The sequence below is a fragment of the Ovis canadensis genome, chromosome 7, assembly GCF_042477335.2.
Source record: "Ovis canadensis isolate MfBH-ARS-UI-01 breed Bighorn chromosome 7, ARS-UI_OviCan_v2, whole genome shotgun sequence".
Classification (NCBI taxonomy): domain Eukaryota; kingdom Metazoa; phylum Chordata; class Mammalia; order Artiodactyla; family Bovidae; genus Ovis; species Ovis canadensis.
Window position 1 is genome coordinate 61,477,985 of NC_091251.1, and position 19,151 is coordinate 61,497,135.

At 39.6% G+C, this 19,151-nt stretch overlaps 1 protein-coding gene across 1 annotated transcript in view; it reads left to right on the plus strand.

Moving 5' to 3' along the window:
• The window catches only part of MYO1E (myosin IE), a 214,948-nt gene that overhangs the window by 101,623 nt on the left and 94,174 nt on the right, over positions 1-19,151 (plus strand). Inside the window, exons 3-4 of the mRNA XM_069596358.1 lie at positions 4,281-4,370; positions 7,462-7,556. Coding sequence (XP_069452459.1) covers positions 4,281-4,370; positions 7,462-7,556 — 185 coding nt within the window. The remainder of the gene's footprint in view (positions 1-4,280; positions 4,371-7,461; positions 7,557-19,151) is intronic.

The window sequence follows — 19,151 nt, forward strand, 5'->3', positions numbered from 1 at the left end:
TAAATTCCAAATCAAATTCTCTTGTCTCCATTCTACTTTAAGTAAATTTGTAGCTACTTAGCATAGATAGGACCTACATTATCCATTTCAAACCAAACTTTGCTTTTCAGGAGTCCCCCCTCAAATAATACTTCCCATGAGAAGCCCTACTGAAATCCTTCTTCCAATCTGATTCATGACTTATTCATGATTGGTCTAGAATACTCCAAAAGTTTTTTTTCTCTGAACATCTCCTTGCCAGAATTTATATAGACTACTTAGTGAAAATCAAGACTGTGTCTTTTTACATAGCAACATAGCAGATTATTAACAGTTAAAAAAAAAAAAGTTGCCTCCTATAGGAGTTCTTATGTTAACCCAATCCAGATTTATTTATTGGAGAACCAAGGTTGGGTTCAGTTCAATTCAGTTGCTCAGTCGTATCTGACTCTGTGACCCCGTAGACTGCAGCACGCCAGGCCTCCCTGTCCATTACCGACTTCTGGAGTTTACTCAAACTCATGTCCGTTTAGTCGGTGATGCCATCCAACCATCTCATCCTCTGTCATCCCTCTCTCTTCTCTCCTTCAATCTTTCGCAGCATCAGGGTCTTTTCAAATGAGTCAGTTCTTCACATCAAGTGGCCAGAGTATTGGACTTTTAGCTTCAACATCAGTCCTTCCAATGAACATTCAGGACTGATTTCCTTTAGGATGGACTCATTGGATCTCTTTGCAGTCCAAGGGACTCTCAAGAATCTTCTCAACACCACAGTTTAAAAGCATCAATTCTTCCACTCTCAGCTTTCTTTACACTCCAACTCTTAGATCCATACATGACTACTGGAAAAACCATAGCCTTGACTAGACAGATCTTTATTGGTAAAATAATGTCTCTGCTTTTTAATATGCTGTCTCGGTTGGTCATAACTTTTCTTCCAAGAAGTAAGCGTCTTTTCATTTCATGGCTGCAGTCACCATCTGCAGTGATTTTGGAGACCTCAGAAATAAAGTCAGCCACTGTTTCCACTGTTTCCCCATGTATTTGCCATGAAGTGATTGGGACCAGATGTCATGATCTTAGTTTTCTGAGTGTTGAGCTTTAAGCCAACTTTTTCACTCTTCTCTTTCACTTTCATCAAGAGGCTTTTTAATTCCTCTTCACTTTCTGCCATAAGGGTGGTGTCATCTGCATATCTGAGGTTATTGATATTTCTCCTGGTGGTCTTGATTCCAGCTTGTGCTTCCTCCAGCCCAGCGTTTCTCATGATGTACTCTGCATACAGGTTTCTCAAGAGGCAGGTCAGGTGGTCTGGTATTCCCATCTCTCTCAGAATTTTCCACAGTTTATTGTGAGCCACACAGTCAAAGGCTTTGGCATAGTCAATAAAGCAGAAATAGATGTTTTTCTGGAACTCTCTTGCTTTTTCCATGATCCAGCAGATGTTGGCAATTTGATCTCTGGTTCCTCTGCCTTTTCTAAAACCAGCTTGAACATCTGGAAGTTCACTGTTCACATACTGTTGAAGCCTGGCTTGGAGAATTTTGAGCATTACTTTGCTAGCATGAGATGAGTGCAGTTGTGCGGTAGTTTGAGCATCCTTTGGCATTGCGTTTCTTAGGGACTGTAATAAAAACTGACTTTTTTCAGTCCTGTGGCCACTGCTGAGTTTTCCAAATTTGCTGCTATGGCTCAGGTCCTCTAGCAACTGTTTTTGGGGGTTTTTTTTTTAAGATTTTTTTTTTTAATGTGGACCATTTTTAAAGTCTTTATTGAGTTTGTTACAGTACTGCTTCTATTTAATGTGTTGGTTTTTTGGCCATAAGGCATGTGGGTTCTTAGCTCCCCAACCAGGGATGGAACCTGCACCCACTGCATTGGAAGGCAAAGTCTTAACCACTGGACCATCAAGTAAGTCTCCTTGCTGTTGTTCAGTCACTAAGTTGTGTCTGACTCTTTACGAACCCATGGACTGCAGAATATCAAGCTTCCCAGTCTTTCACTATCTCCCAATGAACTGGGCATAGGGAGCTTGGTAATCTGATCCAACCGTCTCATTGTCTGTTGCCCCCTTCTCTTCTGCCCTCAATCTTTCCCAGCATCAGGGTCTTTTTCAATGAGTATACTCTTGCCAGTCCCCCTCTAGCAGCTCTTTATTCTCTGAATGCAATGATCAGTTCATTCAGGTGGCATTCATAGTAGTCCCTTTACAGCTAAGGAAGAAGCACCCGTTCTCCAGATGTAGGCGTAGACATCTCCCTCTTCTGAAATGAATGTGATCATAGCAATGCTGTATTTTCTAAATACTGAAAATTTCTCTTGCCTCAGTTTCCTCCTAGTAAAATAGGATTAAAATAGTATCCAGGTTGTCATTAGGAACTTAGATTGATGCCATCTGTACATGTATGTGTTCTATCAATGTTTGTTTTTATCAACACTTGTTGAGTCTTGGCTACAACACCACACACAGTGATGACCTGCTTATTAAATCTAACAATAAACCTGCTCTAAATCTTACCTCAAAAAAAGTCGGCTTCTAATCTGTTGTTGGCCTCCTCTGACTTTGGCACTTGGAACCACGTTTTCTCTTGGCCCTTCTTCCATAATTCTGGAGTGATTTTCAGTTATTCACCGCCTCATCTGCGTTTCCTTTCAGTGCCACAGTCTGCCCCTGTGCCTGAATGGTGCAGGGTGCCTCTGGGTGTGCTGTGCACTGGATTGGCTGAATGAACTTTTTGACCAACCCACTATTTCACGTCCAGCCCTTTTGAATCTGAAAATCTTTCTGTTCAGTGAAAAAGCAAGCAAAATTGCAGCCAAATCATTCCCCATTCTTCCCTTCATGTATAAATATTATGTTTTAAATATTATATGATCCATTCCACACTTGACTCATTTGTGTTCAGTAATACTAACACTGCTTCTCAGAGGTGACATGGTGAGCATCTTGAAGTATATGAATTAAGGAAACTGCCTCTACTACATATCAGACATTATGCTGAGCATTTGATACTGTATTGCTTAATTCTCATAACAAAACCTATCAAGTAGGTTCTATTTACCCCATCATCTAATCACCACCACTCAGAGATGAGACTTGCCCAAGGCCAGAATAGAATAGAACTGGGCATAGGGAGCTTGCTAATCTGATCAAACTTCATTGTGTTGCTCTATTTGACACTCAGGTCCTAATATATAAATGTCCCTTTGGGGAAGGAAATCTCACAGCTTTCAGAGATCAAACCTGCATTCCCTGCATTATGAGGCAGAGTCTTAACCACTGGACCACCAGGGAAGTCCCAGCTTTACACTCGTAACTGCAAAATTTCTAAACATTTAGAAGTCATTGATTAAAAGAAACAATTTTGAGTATTGTATATGGTTTGTTTTTTGTTGATGTTTGCATTTTTTAATGGTATTTTTACATCAGTTCTCTCTGTTTTATCCACTGCTGTATATCCCCAGCATATGTAACAGTTCCTGGCAAGTTGTAGACATCCAGTTCAAACTAGTTGGTTGTTATATGATAAATGGAAATATTTTGTATGTTATAATAGCACTTCATTTTGGGGACGTAAGTAATACGTTTTCTTCTGAGGGGCCTTCGAGAATTTCCCATACATAAATAACACCTTCTTCCCTAAACCTGGTCTATGCTCAGATGCTCAGTTGTGTCCGATTCTTGGACACATGAACTGTACCTCTATGGACTATAGTCCATCAGACTCCTCTGTCCTTGGAAGTTTCCAGGCAAGAAGATTGGAGTGGGTTGCCTTCTCCAGGTTCCTTCTCCAAAACTTGATCTATATGCATTTGTAATTTTCTGCTATGAATTCTACTTATGGGTACAACTCAGTTCTCCATGGCTTCTGAAGAGCAGGACTGTGCAGTTCATCTTATATCCCTCTGTTTATTAAACAAATAAATGAATATGTTCTCAGTATACCTAAGAGATACCAAGGAAAAAATATTTGCTCTTTTTAGTCCTTGATCATTTGGTTTTTTATCCCTAGCCATGCATGTCACCAGTCTTGAGAGAATTCACTTAAAGTTTCAATTCACTTAAAGTAATGATTTATTTTTGTAACACCTTGGTAATTAAGTTCATTACTCTTCCTGAAGAACAAAACCTGAACTACTCGGTAATTGCTTTTGTCTTTATTTGTAATCTTTTAGAAAACAAGCCCATGAGCTTTTCATTGGGACAATCATTATGAATTCTTGATAACATCTGGTTGCTTAATTCGAAAAATGTGTAGCTGTGAAGATTAATGATAGACCTTAACTGGATTTAAATTCAGACATATATAGGATCCGTATTAATCTCAGTCAACCCTTTCAAACAGATGCCATATTTTGGGGAAAAGGAAATTGAAATGTACCAAGGAGCGGTAAGTTACATGCCACATAAATTACTGCAGTGTTTGGGGCTTTTATGATGTATGGGCAATTGAAGTTGGCCATATATTTGCATTTTCTTATATAAATTATTTATTGGGGAGCTTAAATAGGTGACATTGTTTGATTTTTTAAATGATGTGCTGCTCTTTAGAGTACAGCTCAAAAAAGGCATAGGACTATTAATATTGGAACATTATATACAATGTTAGTTTAATGGAATGTAGGACTTACAGCTTCAGGCATCTTCCACATACGTCACAAAACTCTAAAGAGTAAAAAATTCAGTAATCGGTAAAAAATATAAATTGGGCAGTGGGAACCATTCTCTCCAAATCACTGAAACCGTGGCTATGACTAGAACATGGAAAGCAAATCTTTTTTTATTTCATTCAGACCCAGCTCCGTAGCCATTTCAGTTGTGACATAAAAATAGAATCTGTAATCCTAATTCATATGTTTCATTCTCTGGCTCATCACTTCCCCAGGCCTCCCCATCTCTACATCTTTTTCCTTCCCTCTTTCCTTTGCAGCAGAAGCACAAGAGCGTTCATTAATCCTGACCCCTGGAAAACAAACAAAAGGGAGCCCACACAAATTCATCAGTTGAAGTGGAAGGCAATTTACCCAGAGCAAGAGCCCACCCCATTGTTGCCAGATGAATGGTGCTGGTAGCTGGAGCCGAAGGAGGCTGCCACGCGAAAGACCTTTGATAATGCTGCCTTTATGGGAGCCCAGCACAAGGGAAACACTGTCGGCAGAGGCTGGGCCCTGCCCTGGCGCCCTGATCAGGAGGGCCCTGGGGCAGCCGGGACGGAGCTGGCTTGGAGTCTGCAGTGACAGCCAAGGCAGGGTGGATGGAAGCGCTGTGTGTTCGTGCTGTTTCTTTCCAGTTCTCTGAAAAGCGTTCTCACATGAGTCCCTTTTAGACCATTCATCTTTTGAAGAGTTCTTTTTAAAGAAATGCTCTAGAATTTTAAAAAATATATTCATTTCTAACTGCTGATGGCAATAGAATGTTGCAAAATTGGTATTTACTTAGTGCCAGGTCCTATGTTTATGTTTGCAACAATAATAAAGCAGCCCTGGATGCTGGCTGTGTATTACTATGCATGCCTATTTCACAGATGAGGAAATGGAGGCTCATAGAGGTGAAGTAATTGAATCTGTTGAGTGTTGGAACTAGGAACTGAAGTCAGGTCTCAGTGACTTTCAGGGGTTTTCAGGCAAGGGCAGAATCAGGTAGAGGAAATGGCTACCCTACAGTTTTCATCATGCATGCTCAGTAGCTTCAGTTGTGTCTGGCTCTTTGCGACCCTATGGACCATAGCCCGCCAGGCTGCTCTGTCTAAGGGATTCTCCAGGCAAGAATAATGGAGTGGGTTGCCATGCCCTCCTCCAGGGATAATTCTCATCAGTAGCTGAAAAATACCATGAGCCCAGAGATGAGAAACCCGTTGGAAAAATAGTGATACATAGAGGTCAAGTATAACTAGTTAAGTGGCTTTGAGGCCTTACTGGGCAATGACTTGCCCACTCCTTTCCCTCCACTGCTCACAGCTTTCACTCCACTCTATTTCCATTTTTTATTTTTATTTTTGGCTATGCCATGTGGCATGTGAGGTCTTAGTTCCCTGACCAGGCATTGAACCTGTGTCCCTGGCAGTGAATGCATAGAGTCTTAACCAGTGGACTGGCAGGGAATTCCCTTGTTCTCTTTCCTTTTCCTCTATTTCCAGAGAGGTATTAAATGTAATCATGAATGAGCATCCTGCAGTCCCATCCCTTGACTGTGAAATGAAGGCAGGAATGACATATTTTTGTCCCTATATAGAATTATCCTAAGCTCAACAGTCTCAGGAATGAGTTTTAGACCTCACTGAGCAGTTTCCCTCCTGGGGCCCCTATTCACACATAGGGAGCCATGGGCGCTGGATACACCGGTGCTTAACTTGGGTGCAGACATCAAAGCAGTCACCCCTCCTCCTCGTCGCTCAGTTCTGATCCGCCAGAGCTTGCGATGAGTGGCCATTTCTGGGGCAGGCCCCTTTTGATATAGTAAGTTGTTGTATAATAAGACTCAAAGTTGGGGTGCAGTACATTCTACTTTACCTCTGTGTTTCACTAACCTTTGCTAATTACTTTCCTGTGCGTCGTCTCAGCTACCTTGTGAGACGTGGATACCGTGGACCTTGTTATCCCCCTGTAGAGATAGGGACCAGAGAAGGGAAGACAGAGTCTAAATGTCTTCTTACTCTGGATGTGACTTTCTTCTCACTCTCCTATGTTACACAGTCTAAAATTTAAGGGGTGTTCTTTCTCCAGCTTTCCACCATATGAAGTGTTTTTCTTTTTAGTGACTTTGGTGGGAGTGGTAGAAGTGGTGCCAAGAAATGGAAGAAAGCAGGGCTTAAGTCGTCCTGACACAGTGAATTTACTGGTGGATTTATATTATGCATAGCTCAGATATCCCATGAGACTCAAGTACAAACCCACTGTCTTGGTGTGCTAGGAATTTTTGTTTTTCCATGTTGAGATGGAGCAAACTGGTCAATCCTGTTTATCCCTCTAAAGAACCACACCTCCTGCCTTCTTCATATGGAAAATAAGTTTTTTTCCTTTTATTCTAATAGTCTCAGTTTCCTCTAGGGTCCCAAGATCTCCAACTTGCCTCTTAGGGAAAACAAAAATAATGTAGAAATTCTGATTTAATACAGGTCAGATCCAGGTTTTTAGTAGGCCTCTCCTAAGACCTGTTGCCCAAATACCTTTCAGAGACCTTTACAAATGGAATGTGGCCTGCAGAGGCGTGCTGCGGGTAGAAGGGCGTGGTGGTGGAGTACCTGGAGACCGTGGGTCACGTCTGAAGGCTGAATCACTCATAGGCCTACAGAAAAGTCCTTCCAAATTCCTTCCATCTTCATTGTGTTAAGGGTACCTCCTCAGGCCCTTAGCAACTTTATGATTCTTGTATTACGCAGCCTTTAAGACGGGGACTATACGGTGGCATGTTCATTTCCAAAGGAAGAGAAGAAATGTGTTGCTTTTGTCTGACCGTGGTTTTGTTTTGTTTTGCTTTTCTAGGCACAGTATGAGAACCCACCGCATATCTATGCTCTTGCAGATAATATGTACAGAAATATGATAATTGACAGAGAGAACCAGTGTGTCATCATCAGGTATGGAGAAGAGCAGTTTTGGGTACAGGGAACCCAAGACCATGCTGTGCATAGGACGCTGTCAGCAGCAGTGCTTTTGCAATAGTTGTTCATTTCAGAGTCTGGTCAATGTGTCTGAGTAACAAGTAGCCTGTTAGCTTTGCCTTGGTGTCTTGTATAACTTCAGATCATAAAGCTTCGGGCTTCCATGAGGTTGCTTTTTGTACCCATGTCACTTGAAGCATTAAGGGCACATGGTTCTTTCTCTGATTGTCATCAGGCCTGGAAATAAAAATCTCAAGACACTTCCCCTCCCATTTGGGATTGTATTGTGGTTTTACTCTGGATTGGAGATCCTTTATGTTACAAGTATAGTAAGCATGTGTCACTGTTTTGTCAGCTAGAGTCCTTTTTTCCTAGGTCCTTTTTCCTTAATATTTCAAGTTTGAACTTTTTTTTGTTGTTGTTGTTGTTATTTGCTTTTAATTTTCTGAAGGCATTACTGGTCAAAGCCAGCATTAGACATCCACAGCTATATTTTGCAATCCTTTTAACCTGACCCAGCTCTGAGTCTTTGCTGCTTTTACAATTTTGTTTACTGTTACAAACATTTTCAAACATACAGAAAACACAAGCAATCCATATTTCCATCACTTAGAACTTGCCATTTGTTAACATTTTGTTTGTTTGTTCATCTTTTTAGTGCTTTAATTTTTTAATTCTTAATTTTTTAAATGAAAGTTAAAGTAAAAAATCCTAATTGTAATTTACAAGCATACACAAAATTACAAAAAGTATTATAATAAGCCCAATGTATCTGTCATCTACTTTGTACATTTATTAATATATGGCCAACCTTGTTTTATGTAGTCCTCCTATTCTGACCCCACTTGATTCAATCGTAGGTAGAAATTAATTTCATTTGTCAGTAATTCAGGGTATACCTCTAAAAGACCATTCTTATCATAACTGAAAAAAAATGAGTAATTCCTTCAGTATGATTTAATATTATTGGTATTCCAATTCCACGATTGTCTTATAAATTCTTTTTTTTTTTTTTTACAGTTGATTTATTTTTATTTGGGTTTCAAAGGCTCATGTTTCATACTTAGCTGTATGTCTCTCAGGTCTTATAATCGTTAATACTTCTCTCTTATTCTTTTTGTTTTCTTGGTGTTTATTTGTTAAAGAAAAAGATTTGTCCTGTAGAATTTTCTGCCACCCGGTAATAGCTCGTTGCATCCCATGACTTTGCACTGTCCCCTATATTTCCTGTAAATTGACAGGCTTTGAAAGCTTGATTAGGTTCAGTTTCAATTTTTTAGCAAAAATGCTCCATCACTGATGCCTTGCACTTAATGCCTGTTTGGCTAACTTTTTGTGATGTTCAGATTTCCATTGAGTCCATCCATTATAAATTCTCATTTCACAATCATTTAATTAATGTTTAGAAAATAATTTTCTAATTGTATTCCTTCTAAATTAATTTATTAATTGGAGTTTTCATTTGTTTATAATAAAATACAATCTAGATGGGAAAATTGGATAAAAAGCTTGACTTTTTTTTTTAAATTTTTTATTTTTACTTTATTTTACTTTATAATACTGTATTGGTTTTGCCATACATTGACATGAATCTACCACGGGTGTACATGCGTTCCCAATTGACTTGTTATTTTTATTTACTAATTTTTGAAGCAATAAGTTGATGCCCTAGCAGCCTCCCAAAGTATAATGTTTTTGTTTTAAGTATCATTCTATATTGGTGGGTTTTAAATACTGTACCTGTTTAACTACATTGCAGTTTTTCTTTTAGGTTCAAATAGTCCTAACTTTGGCTTGTGAGAGTCCTTTGTATCGGCTCCTTTGTCCCTTTGATACGACTCCAGTGGTCTTTGATAGTTTTCTTGTATAAGATGTTCCAGGCTTATCTTGTACGTTTTCTGCCAAGCCTTAGGTTCAGCCATTTCATCAGAAAGCCCTGGCTCATTTTAATGGGAAACAGTATTTAGAGACCATCAATCTACTGATGAGGAGTGCTCACTGCTGTGTGTTAATGGTGCTTCTTGTTCTTTTCAGAGGACAAAAGCAAGGAATATGAACTTTTTAAGAAAAATATGAAACATTAATTCACACTGATAATGTCCAGTTCATTTGTAAGATTATAGAGTTTTTATTTATTTGGATTTTATATTTGAATGCCATTTCTCTTATTCTGAAAACCTTGGTTCCTGATGATATTGTTAGAATTGTCTGTGCTATACTATGTCTGTGCATAAAATTACAAATAAATAATTAAGTATATACTTATACTTAAATAAGTGTATATTTACAAAAGATATATTGCACAGTAAATAATGGGGTAAAGCAAATAAATAATTCTATTAATGCTCTAAGATAACAATACCAACATTATTTGTAGCAATACTATTTCACTTTTAAATTTCTCTTTTCTTTTATGTCCTTAGGATGTACAGTCAAAATATTGGATTTTAAAAGTCATTTAACATAATACTTTTCTGTGTCATTAACATGCCAATTTGACCTACAATTAGGTTGCTGTATTTCATTTTGGATTTTAGAAGTTTAAATTTTTCATTTTAATTTTGTTTTAAAATTGTTTAAACTATTTACATGGTTCCAAAGTCAAAACTATAAAACACTGAGGCATTTTAAGATACAGACTTCATGATATTTTATCTCCAAATATTTCCATATGTATCTCAAAATATTTTCTAATTTAGCCCCAGTACCAGTATCACAACTAAATAATAAATAAGCAATCCACATTTGAATTTCTCTAATTGTTGCAAACGTGTCCTTTCTTGCCAGTTTATGTAAATCAAGGAACACTGGCTACATTTGGTGAGTCATTTTTTTGGTCTTACCAGAGTTCCGTTCTCCCTTTTTTTTCCCATTGACTTAGTTAAGAGAACAACCCAGTTTTCCTATAGACACCTTTTAGATAGGTCCAGTTGCTTCCTCATGGTCTCATTTCTCCACTTCCTTCAATTTTCTGCAAATTGAAAGTTAGATCTAAATTCTTAATTAGCTTCAGGCTAAGCCTTTCAGAAGGAACACTTGTGTGTTGATGAGTCTGGTTGCTGAATTGGAAATGGTTCTGTTTGTTCCCAAGTGGAAGTCACTGGCCAGTAGAGAGGTGGGACATGTTTTCTTGACTCAGATTAAATGAGAGAGGACAGGATGAGTTTTCTAACATATTCCCTTGCCCTTTCTCCTTTCTTCTGGGCCCCCAGTAAGATGAGAAGAAAAGGAATGGTCTTGTTGCATGAGTTTCCTCAGTTCGGAGCTGCTTCCATTTTTCCTAGTTCACCTTTCTCCCTCTCTCAGATCTCCTCAGTTGGACCCACAGGAAACACTTGCTCTGAGGCAGGACATGTGCCCGCTTCTAGGAGCCTTCTTTTCAGTGTTCCGGTGGCAAAGACTTGAAAGCCCTGTCCCCGGGGAATTCTACTGCAGTCTCTGTGCTGGCAGAGAGACAGGAGATGGCAGGACAGGAAGCTGCTTTGACCTCTGACGTTAACCACCCAAGTCAGGCCAGCCTTCACATGTGAAAGGCACAATTCTCCATGAGACACCAGCTGCAGGTTGCGAGGTTCCCACCACCTCCTTGGTTTTATCACTGCAACAACTCACAAAAGTCACGAGAGCCCTGGACTTATGGTTACAGTTTTATTAGAGCAAAAGGATACAAAGCAGAACCAGGAAAAAGTAGAGACACAAGGGCAAGGTCTAGGAGGGGTCCAGATGTGCGGCTTCCAGGCTTCCTCCCCCCATGGAGCCATGGACAGTGTTATGTCCTTCCAGGTATGGCGTGGGAACTGACAACACTATTGCCAACTAGAAAGTTCACCTGGGCCTTTGGTGTCCAGAGGTTTTATTTGGGCTCAGTCATATACTGCCTGCATGACTGACCTGTAGCCTCCACCCCTCCTGAAGACTTGGGCTGATATGTGTAGTCTCCATGTCCTCCAGGAATCATAACTTAGATGCAGCTTTCCAAATCTCTTCTCATAAACCTTTGTCCAGTTCCCAAATCTCCCAGGCAAATAGAGACTCTCTTGTCAGGAAGGATGTTTCAGGGCCCTAGAGAATTACCTCCCCAAAGCCTGACCTCTCTCTGTGTTAATTCTATATTACCCAAGAGCTGTGCTTTGTCTGCTTTGAGAAAGTAGCTTTGCTACCTCTGGCATGCCATGGTTCACTCTCACCCACTCTGTGATCCTGGGCAGCAAATTCAACAGTTGTCTGGCCCTCTCTTCCTTGTGAGTGAACTGATTGACTTCTGAGGTCTCTGAGGTTTGGGAGTTTTGGAACCCTTTCTTCCAAATAATGCTCAGGGAACTGGAAGGCAGAGGAATACTGTTCTGGGTAGAGAAACCCAAGTTTGCAGCCATGACATGGCAGAGCTGGGTGTGGGTTCGGCCAGGGCTCCTACCTGAATGCATTTGTGAACAGAAAACAAAACCAGCCTTCCTGGAGGCTGGAAAAGAAGTCTGCTCCTTATGCAAAGGGCTTCTGCCATATCTGGAGAGACTAGGAATTTTTAGTATCATTTAATTAGAAAATTAAAAATTAATGACAATCTAATCTTTCTTGTGTTCCTTTTAGACTTTGACCTTCCGATTTCCCTGCTATATGACTTTATCCACATGATGAAATGAATACCCTTTATTTTTTACTCATCTATTTTTAATTTTAAAATAAATTATTCATTTATTTTAAAATCTTATTTATTAAACATTTTATTAAATAATGCATGTATATAAATTTTTTTGTTTAATGCATTTCACTTTAGAGAGAAATATTTGGGATTTCCATGACAATACATATTTTATGCATTTTTAAATCTCGGTATGGAAGAAAATGAAATGAAGACCAGATACATTTATAGTAAAAAAGTATTTTAAAAGAAAATTATATTCAAGTAACAAGAAAAATTTTATGTTTTTTAAATTAATGTATTTATTTTAATTGGAGGCTAATTACTTTACAGTATTGTAGTAGTTTTTGCCATACATTGACATGAATCAGTCATGGGTATACATGTGTTCCCCATCCTGAACCCCCATCCCACCTCCCTCCCCTACGATTTTTTCTAAATTGGAGTGTGATTGACCCACAGCACTATGTTAGATCCAGATGCACAGCATAGTGATTCAGTATTTCTGTACATTATGAAGTGAGAGCCATGAAATGCACACTCTTAGATGGGACAGTGCTGTACACAGAACCAATATTATCAGTTCCTCCCAATCTTATGTTTTCTAAAGAGGTGAATGCAGTGATAGGATGGACTGGCAGCTGACTATTTCTGGATAGAAATCAGTGTAACAGATTGAATTTTATTTTTATTTATCTTAGAAGATTTTTGGCTGCACGGGGTCTTCGTTGCTGTGCTTGGGCTCGTCTCTTGGGGGGGTTACTCTCTAGTCGCAGTGCACAGGCTTCTCACTGTGGTGACTTCTCTTGAGCCCAGCTCTAGGCACGTGGGCTTCAGTAGTTATGGCACATGGACTCAGTAGTTGCAGCTTGCAGGCTCCCGAACACAGGCTCAGTAGTTGTGGCGCACAGGCTTAGTTGTTCCAAGACATACAGAATCTTCCCAGACCATGGAGAGAACCCATGTCCCCTGCATTAGCAATGGAATTCTTAAGCCCTGAACCCCCAGAAAATTCCCTGAACGACCAGAAAAGCAAATTGAATTTTAAGAGAGAGAAATCAAGAAAGAAGACAGGCTGTTTTGTCAAGCAGAGACCTCCATCTAAGTCTTGGCTTTGAGTTTGTTTTTTTAAGGTGAAGTACAGTTGATGTACAGTAATATATATATATATATATATATAGGTATATAGTGATTTATAATATTTAAAGGTTATGCAGTTACTATAAATTGGCTATATTCCTGTACTGTACAATATATCCTTGTAGCTTACTTTATACATACCAGTTTATACCCCTTGATTCTCCTACCCCATCTTTCCCCTCCCCGCTTCCCACTGATCCACGAGTTTGTTCTCTTTGTGAGTCTCTTTTTTGTTACATTTACTAGTTTTGTGTGTTTATTAGATTCCACATGTAAGTGAGGTCGTACAGTATTTGTCTTTCTCTATGTGACTTATTTCACTTAGCATGATGCTCTCCAAGTCTACCCAGGTTGCTGCAAAGACAAAATTTCATTCTTTTTGTGTAGCTGAGTAGTATTGCATTGTGTATGTGTACCGCATCTTCTTTATCCGTTCATCTGTTGACAGATACTTAGGTTGTTTCTGTGTCTTGGCAGTTTTAAATAATGCTGGAGTAACCATTGGAATATATGCATCTTTTTATCTTTCTCTAATTGATGGTATATCTATATATGTGTGTTAGTTGCTCAGTCGTGTCCCACTGTTTGTGGCCCCATGGACTGTGGCCCACCAGGCATTTCCATCCATGGGATTCTCCAGGCAAGAGTACTGGAGTGGGTTGCCATTCCCTTCTCCATATATATATATATATATGGTTTCCCTGGCAGCTGGTAAAGAATCTGCCTGCAATGCAGGAGACACTCCTGGGTTGGGAAGATCCACTGGAGAAGGGATAGGCTACCCACTCCAGTATTCTTGGGCTGCCCTCATGGCTCAGCTGGTAAAGAATTCACCTGCAATGCGGGAGACCTGGGCTCGATCCCTGGGTTAGGAAGATACCCTAGAGAAGGGAACGGCTACCCACTCCAGTATTCTGGCCTGGAGAATTCCATGGACTGTATAGTCCATGAGGTCACAAAGAGTCAGACATGACTGAGTGACTTTCACTTCACTTCACATGATATGTACACACACACACACACACATATATACATACATATGTATACATACACACGCAGGAATGGAATTATGGAATTGCTGGGTCATTCTATTAGAGTAGTTCTATTTTTAGCTTTTTGAAAAATCTCCATACTGTTTTCCACGGTGGTTGCACCAATCTACATATCCACCAGCAGTGTACGAGGGTTCCCTTTTTTCCACCTCCTTGCCAACACTTGTTCTTTGCGTTCTTTTTGATGATGGCCATTCTGACAGGTGTGAGGTGAAATCTCATTGTGTTTTTCATTTGCATTTCCCTGATGATTAGTGACGTGGCGCATCTTTTCATGTTCCTGTTGGCCATCTGCATTTCCTCTTTGGAAAAGCATCTATTCAGTTCTTCCCATTTTTTAAATCGGATTGTCTGTTTTTTTGATATTGAGTTCTATGAGCTGTCTCTGTCTCTCGCCCAGATTGCTGTCCCTGTCTGGAGTTACTTTCCCAGCCAAGGCTGTTCTCATTGACTTCAACCCAGTGATTCTTCATCCTTTGAATTTCAGTAGCAGTTCATATACCCCTAATTTTCCACCTATTTAATATATGTTTTTTAAATTATATTGAAGTATAGTTGGTTTACAATGTTGTGTTAATTTCTGTTCTACAGCAAAGTGATATTAAAAAATATATCCTTTTAAAAAATATTATTTTCCTTTATGGTTTATCACAGGATATTGAATATAGTTCCCTGTGCTATACAGTAGGACCTTATTGTTTATCCATCCTATTTATACTAGTTTGCATCTGTCAACCCTAAACCTCCAATCTTTCCCGCCCCTACCTCCCTTCCCTCTTGGCAACCACGTCTGTTCTCTGTATCTGTGAGTCTGTTTCTGTTTCATGAATATGTTCATTTGTGTCATATGTCAGATTCCACATGTGAGTGATATCATATAGTAATCTCTTTCTGACTTCACTTAGTATGATGCTCTCTAGGTCCACCCATGTTGCTTCAGATGACATTCTTTCATCCTTTTTATGGCTGAGGAATGTGCCATTGTGTGTGTGTGTTCACATACATACTTGGCCATCTTCTTTATCAATTCTGTTGATGAATACTTGTTGCCATAGTGCTGCTAAGAACATAGGGGTTCACATTCCTTTTAGAATTACGGTTTTCTCTGGATATCTATCCAGGAGTAGGATTGCTGGATCATACAGCAACTCTATTTTTAGGTTTTTAGGTTACCTCCATACTCTTCACCATAGTTGCTACACCAATTTATACTCCCACCACCAGTATAGGAAGGTTCCCTTTTCTGCACACCTTCTCCAGCGTTTGTTACCTGTAGCCTTTTTAAATGATGGCCATTCTGATCAGTGGGAGGGGGTACCCCATTGTAGTTTTGGCTTGCATTTCTCTAATAATTAGCAACGATGAGCATCTTTTCACATGTCTGTTGACCATCTATATGTCTTCTTTGGAGACATGTTTGTTTAGGTCTTCTGCCCATTTTTCAGTTGGGTTGTTTGATTTTTTTTTTTTTTTAACATTGAGCTGCATGAACTGTTTGTATATTTTGAAGATTAATCCCTTGTTGATCACATTGTTTGCAAATATTTTTTTCCCAGTCTTTTTGTTTTATTTATGGTTTCCTTTGCTGTGCAAAAGCTTGTAAGTTTGATTAGGTCACATTTGTTTATTTTTGTTTTTATTTCTATTGCCTTGAGAGACTGACCTAAGAAAACACTGGTACAATTTATGTCAGAGAATGTCTTGCCTGTGTTCTCTACTCGGAGTTTTATACCACCTAGTTAATATTATTATCACTTTTTAAAATTTGCATGCATTCATTTTCAGTAGTTTTTCAATCCTTGCTGACTAGAAATTTATGTTTCTCTGTTGCACATAATACATGTTTATCATTTTGAAGCTTGAAATAAGCTCTAAGTGCTGTTTGCATTTAGAAAAGGGAGAGATTGATTTGGACTGAAATAAATAGCAAAAGTGTCACCAAGGTGTTGGGATTTGGGTTGAATCTTCCATATAGGATGGGTGGAATGAAGAAAACATTGATGGCTTGACAAATTCTGAAGCCCAAACCATGTAATGGGGAGAACATGAGGAGGACATCAGTGTGGTGGTTAAAGAAAATTTACATTGACAAATGGTCCTTATAAATTACTTGAGGGCCAGAAATGGGTCTCTCCCTTCTGTTTCTGTATGACAGCCATATGGCATTTGTGTAGTAATGCAAGATTGGTTGATTTGGGGAGATATGGTTGACTGAGTGACATGTACCTCCTTGAATGACAGGCTGGGTAATCTACAGACAAGCTTTCGGGCCTCAGTGATGTCTTGCAGGCCTCTAAGCAGAGGCATGCTACCACAGGAGGCTGGTTCACAAAGATGAGTCTATGGGTAGAAAAGAGAGGGACTCTTGAGCAAATATGGAGGTCTAGATGTAAGATGATGAAGACCTGACCTGAGTTGGAAAGGCAAAGAGGAAACTGATGTGTGACCTTCCATAACCCTGTGAAGGAGTAAAGGAGTAGAAAGTGAGTGTGGATGCCAGGCAGTATCAACAGAAAGCTACAAATAGCTCCCTTAGTATCATCCCTTGTCAATGATGAGCACCTGAAGACACAGGCAGACACCTATGAACCCAGTAAATGAGCAACCCAAATCTGCTTAGCCCAGTAGTCTTCTGTGCTCTGGAATCCAGAATTTGGATTTGTGTTTTAGAGTCATGCCTGTGGTAGCTTTAGACCTACTGGAGACATCTATGCAAATGTACTTAATAAAATAATACAGGATGAGAAGGGAAAGTGACAAGTTTTTCTCTTATTCTCTACTCTCTCTGTATCGTCAGACTAGACCTTGGCACTCTAGCCAGAGACATTTCTGCAGCCCTTGCCAACTGACTTCTGTAAAGACTTAATTGGATCTTGGAGAATATTTATGTGGCAGCTTTACTGCTGCCATCAAAAGTGAATTCCTATCACTTTTGGCCTGCATCAGCTGTCTTAGTGCATTAAATATATATATGATGTTGATCTGAGAGCATCACATTTGGTGCAGTTTCTTTTTTCTTTTCTTTTTTTTTTTTTTGCCACATGGTGAGGCTTGCAGAATCTGACTTCCATGACTGGGGTTCAAACCCAGGCCCGTGTCAGTGAAAGCATCCTAACCCCTGGATCACCAGGAAATTCCCCAGTTTCTAATATTTTTGCTTGAGATACTCTTAAGCAGCTGTTTTTATTCTGTCCTTAATGTATCTAACACCAGTTTGCAAAGTCTTGTTAGATTGTATCCTGAACATGTGACAAAGAACTATTTTTTAAAGAACAAATAAAGACATGAGAAATGTTTTGAAGGCACATCGATAAGATTTAGTGGCTGAATTTGAGAATTTTCGTAGAGGAAAAAGAGACAGTTCAGCAATCTTAGATTCAATAGTGACAATGTCTGCTTCAAGAAACATTTTGAGTTTGGAATCCCTAAGATTTTCAGGAGTAAAGATGAAAGACTTAAACAATTTAAAAAATTAGATCACTTCTGATATTTGACTTATGTCTTATCTCTGCTGTCTGCCTCAGCACTATCGAGTGTCTCGTGGATTCTCGAGCTGTCTTCCTGTCTTTGATGTATTTCAGGAGCCTTTTATTGTTAGCATTGGAACTCTTTCCAATTTCTTGTTTATCCCAGCACCACCGTCCTTAGAAACTCCCTGTCCCTCTGGCTGGGCTTTGGGAGGCCCAGTCATCTCACACCCTGACTATGGGATTCTGTGTGAGGACTGCCCTCTGTCTGCAGTCTTGAAGAACTATGGCTCAAGTTTATCCGTTCATCCCAGATTCCCTGAAAATCTTACCTACCACCCTGAATTGAAGCGTGTTATTCAGGAAGCCCAACTCATTCACTAGTTTATATATTATCTATAATCATAATAGTAACCCCCTTTCAAGTACTTGCTTTGTATCTTAACATCCTTTACTTGTATCATTTACAACCTAGGAAACTAGATATTTGGGCTTCTGCTGGTGGCTCAGTGGTAAAGAATCCCCCCGCCAATGCAGGAGATGTGGGTTTGATCCCTGGGTCGGGAAGATCCCCTGTAGAAGGAAATGGCAACCCACTCCAGTGTTCTTGCATGAGAAATCCCATGGACAGAGGAGCCTGGTGGGCTACAGTCCGTGGGATTGCAGAGTCAGACACGACTGAGCGACTAAACAACAAACTAGGTATTATTACCCCCTTTATTGCAGATCAGGTAACTGAGTCTCAGAGAGGTAACGAAACATGTTAAGCATCTCACATTTGAAATGTGACAAGGCCATGTACCAAGCCAGGACTGCCTGGCTCCACTGTTACACTCTCTGCACTTTGCTGCTTTGAGCCAGAAGGTGTCAGCTTGTCTGGTTAATCATCTGTTACCACCCATGGTAATGGGGTGCAGTGAAAAGGTCTCTGGTGTTGAGTCACAGGGCAAACTTGCTATTCTGTTCTGTAGAAAGTGTGTGACTTCTGCAAGCCTCAGTCACTTCATCTGCAAAATGGGGATTAATGTTGTTCAGTTGCTAAGTTGTATCTGACTCTTTATGACCCTGTGGCCTGTAGCATGCCAGGCTTCCCAGTCCTCCACTGAAGAGTACAGGGAAAGTTGTTGAATAAGAAATACACATAAAAAATTTTTTTAACTGTTAAGGAGTGATATATTAAGATATCTGTTTTAATAAATAATTCTTTTTACTGTAGTAACAGTAAAAGGAATTGTAGAGCTAACAAGTGGCTGAGCTGGGGTTCAGACTTGAC